Source organism: Hipposideros armiger, unplaced genomic scaffold, assembly GCF_001890085.2.
Source record: "Hipposideros armiger isolate ML-2016 unplaced genomic scaffold, ASM189008v1 scaffold_82, whole genome shotgun sequence".
Lineage (NCBI taxonomy): Eukaryota > Metazoa > Chordata > Mammalia > Chiroptera > Hipposideridae > Hipposideros > Hipposideros armiger.
In genome coordinates, this window is record NW_017731432.1 from 4,168,939 (window position 1) to 4,184,835 (window position 15,897).

Genomic DNA, 15,897 nt, shown 5'->3' on the forward strand with positions numbered 1-15,897 from the left:
AAACACCATACTGATGTTTCTCGGTTTGGGGAAAACACAACAGTACACAGCTGTTTTGGTAAAGCATCGACAACAAGACCACTTCAGTCCGGCGGGCCGGAAAAGTTCCCAGCAGGCCCTGCGCTCGGAGTTGCGGACAGACGAGTGGGCGGTCCCAGGCGCCGGAAGACTGACTGGAGACTACGTGTCCCAAAAGGCTTCGCGGGACGACGCTGACTGGTGGAAGTACGGCCGGCGACAGCGTGATGACGTTTCAAAGACGCTGGCGCGCGGGATTTAAACTGCGGCGGTTTACGCGGCGTTAAGACTGTAGGATTAGCAAAGTTGTAGTTTCTTTCCGTTTTGAGTTTTTCATCGGCGCATCTGAGGACTGCCCAATGGACTCGTCGCTTCAGGCCCGCTTGTTTCCCGGTCTTGCCATCAACATCCAACGCAGTAATGGTGAGGAGCGGGGTCCTGAGGCCAGGGGAACCCGTGGGTTGTGAGACGACTGAAATTACTGCCCCTCTCCAAACGTCAGGACCCTGAGACACTTTGGGAGATTTCCCCCACACTCCAGGTCTGGGTCACTGCACTGGCAATCGGTCTTCCCTATGCAAAGCTAGGAGCCTCTGCACTGGCGATGCGTTTCCTCTCTATCCTCCGGGAGTAGGCGGGGCTCCTTCACATTCATGGACCTTCCAGGGAAGTTACGGTTGCTAGATTCACTTACCCCCAAATTAGTTCTCCCCTGAAACTGCCTTGCTCTTGTAGGAACCTCAGCTTCCTGGCCCCTCTACTCTCCTATAAATATTGCGCACCTCCAGTATGTCGGGCACTGGGATTCAGTGTAACGAGACAGACCAGATCCCTGCTCTTCAGAAGCTTACAATGTCTATTGTATGGTTAATAGCTACCGCAGCTCTGTCAGGTCTAATACCTGTATCATTAAGGAGAATGGTCAGACATAACCGCGAAGAGGGAGGTAGGGAAACCCCAGGGCGCCATAGCCTCAGTGCTGTGTTGAGGAACAGTTCACCTAAGGACTAGCGTGACTCCCTTGCCCAAACATAACCTCCACCCCACTGTAGGCTCTTTTGAGTGGGGCTGAATCTTTATCTCCTGCAACTCAGTTTTAAGACTTGTTTCCTGCCTACCCCTCTATGGGATGTCCTAAGGGTGAAGTATCAGAAGGTTTATTTGTCTCCCAATGTTAAAAAGCAAAAAAAAAAGAGTCCTTTTTTCAGGTCAACTCCACATTGAGAGTCTGTGGAATCCTAAAAGTGAAAAAGGGGTAACTCTGGACTTTTCATACTATAGGTTTAATTCACAGTGCCAGTGTAAGGACTGTGAACTTGGAGACAGCCTGTGTTTCAGTGGAATGGACAGAAGGAGGTGCCACAAAGGGCAAAGAGGTAGGTTCTATGAGTATGCCTCCACCACATGTAACACCTTCCTACCTAAAAGATCTGCGTGAAAATGGAACCTGTGAGAACCTTGTTTTTGATGCTGTGTGCTCCTCCCTAATCTTAAACACATCCTCTTTGGATGCATTGGGATTTTATTTAGTCAGGCCTGTTCTAAATTGAAGTAATCAACAGTTTCTGGTGTGTTTGCAGAAAGCAAACTGCACAGAATCCTAAAAACTAATCACTCATACGAGCTTCTTAGTGCATATGATACTTGTTTGAGGAGCAAAATTGATAACCTAGTTGAGAAGACAAAAGTATGTTTCTGAAACACCAAATAACAGAAAGTAACTTGTGATGAATGGCAGATAAATAGTGGTAGAGCAGCTCAGAGGTGAAGCTCGCTGAGGATGAGCTGGGCTTGTGGGGGTGGGGCAGGAAAGTTCAGCAGATGACCCTCATAGAGACTAGTGAAGAAGCTGGCTCCAGGCAGTAGGAGACTCAGGGTGCTGAGTCTTCACCTCCCGCCCTAAGATGTTTGAGATTTTAGAGATTTCTGTAGGCAGTGGGGAGCCTTCGAAGGATTTTGAGAAGAGGAGAGATATGACTAGAGATTTATGGGTTGTTGTTGTTTTTAATATTTTATTGGGGAGGGGAACAGCCAAGTTGCTGTCCTTTAGTCTTAGTTGTGGAGGGTGCAACTAGCTTAGCTCCAAGTCCAGTTGCCATCCAGCAGCTCGCGGCTGCTCAGCTCAAGGTGCTATGTTCAATCTTAGTTGCAGGGAGGGAGCGGGGATGGGGGGGAAAGGGCACAGCCCACCATCCCGTTCAGAGTCAAACCTGCAACTTTGTTGTTAGGAGCACGTGCTCTCACCAGCTGAGCCATCCTGCCACCTGTTGGCAGCTTAGCGGCAGCTCAGCTTGCTCGCCCATGTGGGAATCGAACCAGTGACCCTGTTGCTCAGAGCTTGTGCTCTTCACCAACTGAGCCACTCAGCCGACCCAAGAGATTTATGTTTTAAAGGCATTGTGATGTGGTTAAGAGGTCATCAGCCTAGGAGTATTAAAATATGCCACTTCTTTTATATGTTCTCAGGCATGTTTCTGCCCCTCTCAGTAATTTGGTTTCCTCATCTATAAAATGAGGATGATAATACCTCATTGGGTTGTTGTGAGGATTTATTCAACAAGTCCTTTTGTACTGGTTCCAAAATGCCAGACAGTGTGTTTGTTTCTGGAAATACAGAAGTGAGTAAGCTCTGGACCCTCTTTCATGGAGCTTAATGAGATAACACATGTAAAAGGCTTGCTTAGCATGGTGCCTTATGATAGGTATGCAGATATTTAGATGGTATATTTGAGAAATGAAAGGATTGAATACTTTACATTATCTGCCCTTGAATCAAGAGGTTCCTAAAATTTCAACCAGCTATTAGCAGTTTATTGTGATTTGTTTTGTTTTGTTGTTGTTTAGAAATACAGCTCTTGTTGGGTCTCACTCCAGCTGAGATATTACCTGTAGAATAAGGTCCAGACTTCTTAGTGAGGTATTCAAAGCCTTTTTAAGACCTGATCCCAATCTATCCTTTTCTTTGTACCACACATCATCTCCTGTGCCCGGGCAAATGGGGCAGGTCACTACTCTGACCAGGCCTAGTGCCTTGCTGCCTTCATACTTTCTTGTTCCTTCTCCCTGGGATGTTCACTCTGAATAATCAATGTGAGAATCAGTTAATGTCAGAACTATAGCCCTTTGTGCATGTGACTTCTTTGCCCCATTAGAATGTGAGCTCATTGAAGACAAGATTTCTTAATTCATCTTTTAATACCTTCTTCTGCCTTACTAATGCCTAATGTTTGAATAAGCCAGTTAATAAATATAGGTCGCATAAATAGAAAGTTAAGCTCTTACCCTGGTGAGAGCTATCATCCATGCTTCAGTTCTGTCACATTTCAAATACAAATGACCAAGTTGATGCTATTTTGGTGTGTTTAAACCTGCTGTGAAGTATACTGATGAAGTTTGATTTGTTCCTAGAGGGTTTCAGGACTCTGGTGATGTAAACCTAGAATTGTGACCTCATTGTAGGCATGAGCAGGACACTGTGACTGGGGAAGAAGTTTCTGGGCCCATTAGAAAATGTAGGTAGACTTAGGGTTAGGTAATAGCTCTCAGAAACTCGTCTGTGCCTATAAGATCCTGAATGGCCCTTCATTTTTACTATCACCAGGACAGTTAGAACTTGATTCCTCTTCTGTGTCAGCCAGCAATACGTGTTCGGGGTGCCATTCCCAGCAGGACCCCACGCCCAGCAGAACAGTAGGGAAGCCAAGTGGCCTAGACCCACTGTGGACTCCCTGACTGTTTGCCTGCCTGTCTTCCTCTTCACCTCGTTCTCATCACTGACATCTACCATTAGCTTGGAAATCAGAAACCAATATCCATCTAGATGGTAAACCATGACTAAGGACTAAGTATTTGCTTATAGCTGTTAGTACTTGATGGAATTTAAAGTTGGTAAAGTCTGAATCTAAGGGTAGCCTTGGTTGCAGAGATGCAGTTAGATTGAACAAGCTATGTTGTTTCACTGAAACTTTTACTTGCTCCTTGCAGATTGATTTTGATGATGTGGCCGCAATAAACCCAGAACTCTTACAGTTTCTTCCCTTACACCCGAAAGATAATCTGCCCCTGCAGGAGAATGTAACGGTTCAGGTTGGTGCCTTCACTGGCTGCAGCCAGTGCTCCAAAGGATTCCCTTGTCTTGTTGGCTCTTTGCTGGGTTGATTTCTGGGACTGCCTAGAACTTCAGCACAGCACATGGGCCCTTGAGAATCGATAAGAGCCATATATTGTGGTGGTTTGTTTTGTTTTTCAGAAACAAAAACGGAGATCAGTCAACTCCAAGATTCCCGCTCCAAAGGAAGGTAAATGGATTTCTACTGGCTTATTGTGATGGGTTGTGCCAGAAATGATGTTCCTGGGGCTCAGGAAGCTGTGAAGACTCATTGCTCCAAGTTTAGCAGGTGGCTTCTATGTGGGTTGAGTCCTGCCTTATCTACTCATTGTCTTTCTCAGTGAGGAGAAACCCAACATACAGGAAGGAGGAAATGGAGAAGTGTTGGTACAAAGATTCAGTTATGTAAGATAAATAAGTTCTGGCGATCTAATGTACAACATAGGGCCTATGATTAATAATACTGCATTGTGTACTTAAAATTTTACTGAGGGTAGATATTATGTTAGTGCTCTTAGTACAAAAGGAAAAAAAAACAAAAACATAAAACAAAAAGGGAGTGGGTGGAAACTTTTAGGGTGATAGGTAATTTTATAGCATTGATCGTGATGATGGTTTCATGGGTATATACTTATCGCTAAACCTATTAAGGTGTATACATTAAATATCTGCAGCTTTTTGTATGTCAATCATACCTCAAAGCAGTTGAAAAAAAAAAGAATCCATCCATCCAACCTACAGTTCTTAGACCAACCTCTCAGGGACCTGATGCATTTGGGAAATTTGCTGACTGGTCTAGAAGTTTATGCTGTAGAATCCAGAGCAGTAATCAGCCATTGGCGGGCTTGTTTTCTTCCCTCAAGAGAACAATGTGCCTTGGAGTGAAGTGATCAGTAGGCTATGAGAAAAGCTATGTCTGGGCTGTTTAGAAGCATAGTCGATAGTGCTATAGAGATCTGCGGGTGGGATGGGATGGGTGGTATTTGAGCAATGCCTCAAAGCCTAGGAGAAAGTTGGGCTTTCTCTGCAGTAGTCAGCATAAACCTACTTTGACTACAATAGTCTGTGACCATAGGGTGTGGCTGTGCACAAACTGCCCAAGAAATCCAGCTTAGTGTTCAGAGCCAACTATACCCACATGACCTATCCCAGCTCAGAGGTTATCACTGCCCTAACATGACCTAGCCACCTCAGGGGCCAAGATAACTACTTGGCCGGAGCTTCAGGTTTCTGGGGGCCCAGGATGAAAGGTGGTGCAGTTGCGAGCTTGGGTTGGACATGAGTGGTGTGGTGCTAACCCTCGTGCTGGCTGTACCATAAGGGCCTATGGGAGAGACGGAAGTGGCAGCAGTCTCACTCCACATGCACGACCCCAAGAGATGTTGCCACAGCTCCTTTTAATGGAAAAAAAAGTCTTAATAAAGGTGCATGCTATTGAGCAGTAGAAATGAAACACAAAATTGCAAATCTTTTGGGAAATAGGAAATTGTATAATTCATGCTCTTTTGAAAGACATGGATTATACAGAGCCATCAAATCAGCCTAAATTTAGTAGACTTATAAATTCAGTACAAGTTGATCTTTGCCTATATAACACCTAGTTTTCTATTTCCAAATTTGTGACTTATTTTATAGGTGAATTCCTTCTCTCTTATGGAGGGAAACTATATAGATGGGTAGAAATTGACAAGAATTCAAATATAACTCAATTGTTTCTCTCAGTTAAGCATTCTTTTAAGATTCCAGAAAATCAGTGTAGTTGATCCCATGGGTTTCTCATGCTGTGGCCCAGGCCTGGCTTTGTAAAGCTCCCTAGAGCAGTGGGAAAAGCCCAGACTTTGGAATCTGACAGTCTTGGGTTCACATCCTGGCTCTGACACTTACAGTTGAGTGACATTGGGCAAGCTGCTTAATTTTTTATTTTTATTTTTTGCTGAGCCATCCTGCCACCTGTTGGCAGCTCAGCGGTTGCTCAGCTCGAGCCGGGAATCGAACCGCTGTTGCTCAGAGCTCAAACTCTTGAGTGGGCTCTTAACCAACTGAGCCACTCGGCCAGCCCTAAGCTGCTTAATTTATCTGAGCCTTAATGTCCCCTTCAATGAGATGGGAATACTGATATTTACCTCATAATGTTTTGAGGTATGGGAAGATTGTTTGTAGAATGATAGGTGCTGCTGCTAAGATTAATAATGCTTTTTTTTCAGGGATTAGGTCTGCCTCTCCAGAAATGATTTCAGATTGGCTATAGGTCCTTCCATTTACTCAAGACAGATGCTCTTGTGGGAGATATTCTTGCCCTCAGGAGCTCTCAGATTTGCAGAATGTGAACAAATTAGTTTTGGGGTCACTAGTACTTAGCCTTTCTAATTTTTCCTTTCCTCGGGTGGAGGGAATGGAAAGTTGGCTCCTTTCCTGGTGGTCAGGACCCATCTCACCCTGTATAGAATCTTGGAGGGTTGCCCCCATCGGCCCTCCTGATCATGCTGCTCTGATTGACTGCTGCCCCCGGTTTCCCAGGTCTCCGAAGCCGCTCCACTCGCATGTCCACTGTCCCAGAGGTTCGCATCACCACTCAGGAGAATGATATGGATGTGGAGCTGCCTGCATCTGCAAGTTCCCGCAAGCAGTTTTCAGTTCCCGGTGAGTAATGAATCTCTTCTCCCTGTTTGAGGCCCTGGAGCAGCATCTCACACATTGCCCTGAACCTGTTTGGTAATTTCCTAATTCCTGGGCTCCCCTGGCTTCAGTACTGTTCTGCCGCTGCCCATTACTCTCTTATCTGGAAATTAATCTCATTTTACTTTTTTGACTTTATTGAAACATAATATACAGTATATACAGAAAAGTGAACGTATCATTGAGTATGTAGTTCACAAACTGAACACACTCATGTAACTAACACCTAGATCAAACAGAGCATTACCAGCACCCAAAAGTCCACCTCAGGCCCCCTTCCAGTTCCTAAGCCCCCAAGGGTACCTATAATCCTGACTTCTGAAAGCATAATTTAGCTTTTTCTCTTTTTGGACTTTATATATATGGAATTTTAAAAATATTTTTCATTGTCAGTTTTTATTAGATACATACAGTAGATGCAAATTTTGTAAGATACACAGTCATTACATCTTACATATATCAAATTCAGTTCTAATAAAATGAAGGTAAACAAAAGGGTCACGACCAAGTATGGGAAGTAAATAGTCGTCATGGGTTGTACCTTTCTGGGTTGAATCAGTATTGTTATTTGTTGCTCAAGTTCCCATTATTCCTGGCTTCTCTGTCTTTGCTCCCAATTAACCACCTGGGTTCCAAGGCCTTTGAGAAGTCAGAAAGGCCTGACTTTTCTCCCGAATGAGTAGAAAGGGCTGACGAAGAATCCACACTTGGGCCAAGTCTAAAGAGTTCAGGTCTTTAAAGGCTTTTCCCTTCATGTGTGGAGCCCATACTGAGCTACTCAACACCCTTTTAAGGTTTTTGGGTTTTTTTTTAAAGATTTTTATTGGGGAATTGGGGGGATGGGAACAGCGCTGAGGAATTGGGGGAAGGGGAGCAGACAAGTTGCTGTCGTTTTGTTCTTCAGTCTAGTTGTGGAGGATGTTGCTTCACTGGCACAAGTTGGCACCATCATTGCACTCTTCCCGGGCGAGGCAGATCAGTCGCCGGCTTCTGGACGGCCGCTCACTGCGGCTGCTGGCCGCTCACGCTGGCTGCTGGCTACACACGGTAGCCCATGGCAACCCACTGCCACAGGGGCTGCAGCCTACGCCGTCACCGGCAACTCACGGCAGCCCAGCTCCAGGTTGAGCTGTTGTTCAGCATCTTAGCTGTGGAGGGCAGTGTCACTGGCCCTCATATGTGGGATCCGAACCAGGGCCCTCTGGTGTCCCAAGCCAGTTCTTAACCATCGCGCCACTCGGCCAGCCCCCTTTTAAGGTTTTTTTGACCCCAGGAGCCTGCCCCTGCAGAGATACTGGTTAGGTTCAGGGTATGGGCTTAGGTGAAGAGAAAAGCCCAAGCTCTGCTCACACTATAGGAGCCTGAGCTCTTGCTGAGCTGGCAGTCAGTAGCCCTCCTCTTGGCCCAGATGAGCACAGCTGCAGCATGCCTGCCTGCTTCTCCAATGACTCTTGTTCCCCCACAGCCGGCCCCCCTAGGCCCTCCTGCCCTGCAGTGGCTGAAACACCATTGACGATAGTCAGCGAGGAAGTGGAAAAACAAGTCCATTCCACCCGAGGCAACTCTTCTGCAAACCCTGTGAACTCAGGTAGACACGCTGAGCTGTCTGCTGCCCTGCTTCCTGTGCACGAAAAATAGTTACATCCTGTCTCAAACCTGGCCTGCCTTGGCACCTGTGTTCAAACTGTGTTTGTCACATGGGGGCATATTTCCCTATGGCCATGGAGTCAATCTTTCACAAGAGATGACCCCGTCACCAGAAGCTGGCAGGAGCCTTCTGATGTAATTGAGGTGTTGTCACAGCTATAGTCTTGGCTGACACCTGAAGAATAGTCCAGAATGACCATCAAGACCAAGCAGGGATGGTTTCACCTCTTCTGGCTGTTGATAAAATGCCACAGAAGTATGGAGAGAGCTTGAGATAGACCTGGAGTGCTCACGTTAGCAAATCTTTACTTTGTAGGCTTGGCCATCCCAAGAATCACATGTATTGCTGCTTCTCCTTGCATATGGTGATTTAAGAACAAGAGTCTAGAGAAGGCCTAGTCCTGGGAACAGCCTAGGACTCAGTACAACAGCCAGAGAAGAGCCCGCTGGCTGGCCTAGACAAGTAAAAGAATGGTTCTTTCTCCTCCCTCTAGTGCGGAGGAAATCATGTCTTGTGAAGGAAATGGAAAAAACGAAGAACAAGCGAGAAGAAAAGAGGGCCCAGAACTCTGAAATGAGAGTAAAGCGAGCTCAGGTACCTTTCTTGGGCAAGGGTTTTTAATCAGGTATCTTTGAGTTAAACGTTAACAGTAACACAGATATGGTTGGACCCCAGCATTACTGAGACTCCAGTTCTGATATCCAAGAAGTTTAAGTGGTGTCTCATCAGGATTCTGAGAACAAATAAGTCAGATATTTTTCTGAAGGCCCTCAGATGATGCCTACTTCACGCCAATGTCCAGTGGGCATGCTTATCACATAGCACATTGGCTAGCATGTCTGCTGGGCATTTGCCTGCTTCCCCTGACCTAGTCGTGTATATGTGGTGGAGTGCTGCAGTGGAGTTCCAGCATTTCCCCTTCATTGGATTAATTGCTCTGGGGAATCTCAGCCTTCTGATCTCCAAAATGTGGGATAGTGGCCCTCACCCCAGTTCCTAGGTGGTTTGGTGCCTGCCTAGGGCCCCCACCAATCTCTTTTCCCAGGGCTATGTTCCTGAGTTCTCAGCCAAGAGCCAGGATGAGATTGTGTGGGGGCTTTGTCAACTCTGACGGGCCATGTGCACATAAAGAGATGTTGCCTGTGCTTAGCACTGAGGTCTGAGAGCACTTACCTCTAAGCAGTCATTTCCGTTTTGCTCTTGTCCCAAACAGGAGTATGACAACAGCTTTCCAAACTGGGAATTTGCCCGGATGATAAAAGAATTTCGGGCTACTTTGGATTGTCATCCACTTACTCTGACTGATCCTGTAAGTCAACCCAAAGGGCTTCTCCCTCTCCTTCCTGAGTAGGTGTACAATTAAGAGACAGAACACTTCTCTTGAAGAGTGTAAGAGCATTCAGGAATCTTCACTCACCCTTCAGCGTTTTTTAAATATCCTTTGGGGACTGGAGCTAGTGAGGCCTGGATGGGAGATTCTAATCTTTTTTTTTTAAGATTTTATTGGGAAATTTGTTGGGGGAGGGGAACAGCCAAGTTGTCCTTCAATCTTAGTTGTGGAGGGCGCAGCTAGCTCAGCTCCAAATCCATTCGCGCCACTCAGCTCAAGGTGCTGTGTTCAATTAGTTGCAGGTGGGTGTAGCCACCATCACATGCAGGAGTTGAACCGGCCGCCTCGTTGTTAAGAACGCATGCTCTATCCACTGAGCCGCCCGGGTGGCAGCTCAACGCAAGGTGCTGAGTTCAGTTTTTAGTTGCGGATGGGAATAGCCCACCACCTCGAAAAGGCAACCTTGTTGTTAGGAGCATGTGCTCTCACCAGCTGAGCTATCCTGCCACCTGTTGGCAGCTCAGCGACAGCTCAGCTTGGGCGTAGCTCACTGGCCCATGTGGGAATCGAACCGGCGACCCTGTTGCTCAGAGCTTACACTCTTGAGCAAGGTCTTAACCAACTGAGCCACTCAGCCGGCCCCGAGTCTGATGTTTATAAACCCCCCTGCACCCCCCACCCTCCCGTTTCCATAGGTTGGCTAGATTCTTACTAATAATCATGAAAGTGCTGAAACTTTCTATAGGCAGTGAGAAAACTGGAAAGAAAATTCAGAACTACCCTCTTGTTCTCCAGAGTAACTAATGGGGGAGGCAGGGTCCTAGTGTTAGATCTTGTCCCCTGACTGGGCCAGATATTAGGAGGGCCAGGGGTTCTGGTTAAACTGTCCTTTAATACTGTCCTGACCTTTTGTTGGTTGGTTGTCTTCTCATCCCCTTGAAGACTGAAGAGCACAGGATATGCGTTTGTGTTAGGAAACGCCCGCTGAATAAACAAGGTAAACTTATTTATTGTAAACTTGTAAAAAGAAAGAGGCTTTGGACTGAGGGTTCCCGTATCCAGGGAGCATCCCCTGAAAATACTCTCCTTCTGCAGAATTGACCAAGAAAGAAATTGATGTCATTTCCATTCCTAGCAAGTGTCTCCTCTTCGTACACGAGCCCAAGTTAAAAGTGGACTTAACAAAGTATCTGGAGAACCAGGCATTCTGCTTTGACTTCGCATTTGATGAAACGGCTTCAAATGAAGTTGTCTATAGGTTAGTTCCTTGCCTCTGTTTTTCCCTCCTTCCTCCCCATACCCTGCTCACCTTTTGTCTTTTCGATGCAAGACATTGTGGTTAACACCGCTCACAGACATGCTGAACTCTGAAGCCTATCCTGGCCTCCTCTCCTGTTTTCTTTGGATCAGCTATCACATAGAGCCGGCTCTGGCTCCTGGCTCCAAGAAGGCCCCATTTAGGCTGCCACATGCCATTTTGCAGCTTTAGTGGCCCATCCTTTAGTGGATCAGAAGTGAGGTATAACCCATTGCACTCTCTGAGGCTGAGCTGGACAGGCTCTAGGGCAGCAGTTCTCAACCTTTCACAGGGGTCGCCTAAGACCATCGGAAAACGCATATTTTCGATGGTCTTAGGAACCGAGACACCGCTCCTCTATCCGTCTCCAGGCCCACATGCAGATATGCCCACATACAAGTACCCGGCGACCCCTGTGAAAGGGTTGTTCGACCCCCAAAGGGGTCGCGACCCACAGGTTGAGAACCGCTGCTCTAGGGGTTCTTCCAATGTTTTAAGCAACCACCCCATTACTCATTGGGCTGGGCTTAACAGACTCAGCAATTCTAGGACTGCTTTGTCAAATATAGCACCCACTAGCATCATGTGGCGGTTTAAACAGAAGTTAAATATTGGGTTGTTGGAAAAGTCATGATGCATTTTTGCAACGAAAAACAGAAAAAATACGTCATGACTTTTCTGACAACCCAATATAATTAAAAATTCAATTCTTGAGCCGGCCGAGTGGCTCAGTTGGTTAAGAGCTCGCTCAAGAGTATGGGCTCTGAGCAACAGGGTCGCAGGTTTGATTCCCACATGGGCCCGAGCTGAGCTGCCGCTGTTGGCAGGATGGCTCAGCTAAAAAAATAAAATTTCAGTTTTTCAGTCACACCAGCCACATTTCAAGTGCTCAGTAGCCACATGTGGAAGTGGCTGCTCTTGGACAGCACAGGTAGAACATTTCCATCATGACAAAGTTCTACTGGACAACACTGCTCTGAACCAGAAGGTGACAAACTTCTGGGCCACATTTGACTCGCAGTTCCTTTCTATATGGCTTTCAGAATAAGAATAGTTTTCTATTTTTAAAGGATCATTAAAAAAAGTGTGACAGATCTATGTGGCCCACAAAGCCTAAAATATTTTAGGCTCCTGCTTTAGAGGACTTCCCCTGAGCTTTGTAATGTATCTCGTGCTAGAAGTTGGCTGCCAAGCTCAGGCTTTCCTCTTGTGTCTTCAGGGTCAGGAGGGGCTGGAGGCTTAGAGAGTGGGCCATCAGCTTGCTCTCGGCAGGCCAGTCCAGCCCTCCCCAGTCGGGTAGGGAGAATTTCAGATTTGCAAGTGGGGCTGGGGTCGGGTGGGCTGCCTTGCAGCAGAGGTGTGCTAGTGCTTGGAAGGAGGGATTAAGGTCCCAGGAGCTCTGCAGTGGAAGGGCAGCAGAACCACGTTCAGGGCACACGTTTTGGGGAGAGATAAACACTCTTCCTTATCCTTTCTCCTAGGTTCACAGCAAGGCCACTGGTACATACAATTTTCCAAGGTGGAAAAGCAACCTGTTTTGCATATGGCCAGACGGGAAGTGGCAAGACACATGTGAGTACTCGGGCATGGCAGGGACCGAGCCTGCCCATAGTACAACACTGGGTCCCTGAAAATGAAGACAGTGGGTTTCTTGCAGAAAGTCCCCTCAGTGCAGATGCCTCATCACTAGATATGCTTGCTGTGTCATGTTCAGGGAGGGGCCTTACCAGGTCCAGCCTCCTGGCTTTGGTGTGGCCCACTGGTGATGGGGCCAGTAGTGCTTTATCCTAGGCCAAGGGCCCTTTACCAAGGTCTTCTGCCCCTTTCCTTTGCAGACTATGGGCGGAGACCTCTATGGGAAGGCCCAGAATGCATCCAAAGGGATCTATGCGATGGCCTGTAAGTATTGTGTTCTGCCACAGTGGGGCTGGGCACAGAAAGGCAGATGGCTTACTTAATCCAGGCTCTCTCTCACAGCCCACGATGTCTTCCTCCTGAAGAATCAGCCCCGCTACCGGAACCTGGGTCTGGAAGTCTATGTGACATTCTTCGAGATTTATAATGGGAAGGTAGCTGGCAGGGAGTCTGTTTATGCTGTTGGGGCCCCTGAACTTTCTAAAACCTTGATGTTGGCTAGAAATTGTAGAAGCCAAACAACCTGTGGGCTGTGAAGCCTTTGGGCCACTCTGCCCTGATATGTGGGTGGGTGGAGGGTCATCTGATGGTTGGATGGTACCCAAGCTCAACAAGTATGGCAGGAATACTCCTCAGGGCTCCCTCTCAGAGGAGAGGTGTTCACTCTGTGTGCCCTGTGCTCCCTCGACCCACCTCCTTCATAACTCTTCTCCTGATCACACACATTCATTCTCATTCTCATATTCATATCCAGCCTCCTTTCCTCTCCCTGTGTGTGTATAAATATATATGTGTGTGTATATATAATATGTATGTATATATATTACACATACACCCCACACACACACACACATACCCTCTGTACTCTGCCTTCCTCAGAGCAGGATCTAAATATTATAATAATAGCTAATGTTGATTAGTAATAAGACATTATGTGCTTTGCACTATTCTAAGCCCTTGTTTTAATCCATTTATTCATCACAACAACCCTACAATGGGAGTATTACTGTCACTATTCTGCAGATGAGAAATAAGCCTAGAGTGGTTAAGTACTGATCCAGGCTCACACAGCTAGTAAAGCAGCAGTCACATCAAACTGAGGCAGCCCAGTTCAGAACCTAAGTGTACTGCCCTGTGCTGGTCCACCCAGCTCAGCTCTGCCTTTCCTGCTGCCAGCCCTTGTCTAAGCAGGGTCAGGTGGGTGCCCTGGACCTGATGGCCTTGGCCTTGTTTCCCTTCCTGGCACAGCTGTTCGACCTGCTCAACAAAAAGGCCAAGCTGCGCGTGCTGGAGGATGGCAGGCAGCAGGTGCAGGTGGTGGGGCTGCAGGAGCACCTGGTGAGCTGTGCAGATGATGTCATCAAGATGATCAACATAGGCAGTGCCTGCAGGTCAGCGTTCTGGCGGGGGGAAGGGGCCACCTTCTCATGCCCAGGTCAGAAGACAGAGACTATCTGCGAGCCCATTGTGTTTGCACAGAGCCCTGATTTCCCTACTGTGGTGAGGACTCTGAAGGCCTCTGCCTTAAGGGTCTCAATGGGGCAGATGACCCAGGGCCAGAGGCTCATCAGGAGCAAGTCAGAGGGTCTTAAATCTAAACAAGGCAGGCTGTATTCCCAGACTCTTACTCCAAAGGCAGGCTTCCTGACTTCTCTGGGTTTCTCTTTGCTATTTCTCTCTCTGTGGTGGGAACCAGGAGCTCTGGGTCTGTTCTAGGCTGGAAGTGATGGGGTCATAGCCCATCACTTGAGGTGGAGAGGTGCCCTTTCTCCAGAGCCCTAGGCGTGGTACAGTGGAGTGCTGGGCAGCTTGTGGAGGCCCAGGGAGCAAGCTGCCTTCTGCAATGCCATCAGCTTCTGGCAAGTTCATGACAACCCCTCATTTCCTGTGTCTCCTGCAGCAGTAACAACTCATCTTTTCCCATGTCCTTATGGGCCCCCAGGTCTGGCCAGGCCCCTAGCACAAAATCCAATACTTTGACTGACAGGAAAACTTAACTAGGTCCAGAGCTGCAGGGAGAGCTGCTGACCAGGGCAGGCAGAACAGAAGTCTGAGACAAAAAGACACAGGACTTTTTCTTAGAGTCCTGACTTGTGTCCCTTTTGAGTCTTTTCCCAGAGAACTCATTGCTGTGGACTGGGGTGGCTTAGACTGGGGTGCCATGGTGGCTGGTGACTTCAGAAGCTCATAGCCTTCCTTTGCCACAGGACCTCTGGGCAGACATTTGCCAACTCCAACTCTTCCCGCTCCCACGCCTGCTTCCAGATTCTTCTTCGAACCAAAGGGAGAGTGCATGGCAAGTTCTCTTTGGTGGATCTGGCAGGGAATGAGCGAGGGGCGGACACTTCCAGTGCTGACCGGCAGACCCGCATGGAGGGCGCAGAAATTAACAAAAGTCTCCTGGCTCTGAAGGTATTGGGCAAGTAGAATGGTTCGCCTGGAGGACTGCTGACAGAGGGAGGAAGTGGGCAGCGTGAGAGGAAAGCAGGGACCTCAGTTGTACCTGCTGCTCCACAGGAGTGCATCAGGGCCCTGGGACAGAACAAGGCTCACACCCCGTTCCGTGAGAGCAAGCTGACACAGGTGCTACGGGACTCCTTTATCGGGGAGAATTCAAGGACCTGCATGGTGAGTGGGGGGCGCTTTGGAGGTGGTGCAGGAGGACATTTAGTCCTGTCCTGGGCAGGAGGCCTGGCGCCCTTGGCTGCCTGGGTTTTCAGGCTCCTCTTTGCCTAACCAAGAGGGGAGGAAAAGATGTACTCCCTTTACTGTATGTCCATGCAGCTCTGGGTTTGGAGGAGGTCATTCCTTAACTGGTGGGAAGGAGGCTCCAGAATTCAGAAGGACCCTTGGGGAAGCAGAGGAGGGAAGTCCTGGCTTCCGTGGCTTCCCTCAGAGTCCTTGGCTTCCAGCCTAGGAAATAGGAAAGGGCTGTCGTCTTGAGTGGTTTTGGTCCTTATTTTATCCACAAGCCCTTCTAGCTAGGGCCTGTCCTTCCTCCCTTCCAGGAATAGCCTCTCCCTTGCCTGCTGGGGAAGATGGGAATTTATTATTTTTTTTTAAAGATTTTTATTGGGGAATTGGGGGATGGAAACAGCGCTGGGGAATTGGGGGAAGGGGAACAGACAAGTTGCTGTTGTTTTGTTCTTCAGTCTAGTTGTGGAGGACGTTGCTTCACTGGCCCA

General features: G+C 47.7%; 1 protein-coding gene across 2 annotated transcripts in view; it reads left to right on the forward strand.

Annotated features, from left to right (window-relative positions):
• The first annotated feature begins 275 nt into the window (after positions 1-275).
• KIF2C (kinesin family member 2C) overlaps positions 276-15,897 on the forward strand; it is a 27,439-nt gene continuing 11,817 nt past the window's right edge. Inside the window, exons 1-16 of one of the 2 annotated variants that reach the window (XM_019643701.1) lie at positions 276-441; positions 1,300-1,394; positions 4,003-4,104; positions 4,268-4,316; positions 6,644-6,766; positions 8,268-8,390; positions 8,944-9,044; positions 9,664-9,759; positions 10,723-10,777; positions 10,876-11,038; positions 12,559-12,649; positions 12,913-12,976; positions 13,055-13,146; positions 13,961-14,103; positions 14,920-15,124; positions 15,230-15,340. In XM_019643701.1, coding sequence (XP_019499246.1) covers positions 378-441; positions 1,300-1,394; positions 4,003-4,104; positions 4,268-4,316; positions 6,644-6,766; positions 8,268-8,390; positions 8,944-9,044; positions 9,664-9,759; positions 10,723-10,777; positions 10,876-11,038; positions 12,559-12,649; positions 12,913-12,976; positions 13,055-13,146; positions 13,961-14,103; positions 14,920-15,124; positions 15,230-15,340 — 1,677 coding nt within the window. In that variant the 5' untranslated portion in view covers positions 276-377. The remainder of the gene's footprint in view (positions 442-1,299; positions 1,395-4,002; positions 4,105-4,267; positions 4,317-6,643; positions 6,767-8,267; positions 8,391-8,943; positions 9,045-9,663; positions 9,760-10,722; positions 10,778-10,875; positions 11,039-12,558; positions 12,650-12,912; positions 12,977-13,054; positions 13,147-13,960; positions 14,104-14,919; positions 15,125-15,229; positions 15,341-15,897) is intronic. The other variant, XM_019643702.1, reaches the window with a different exon arrangement.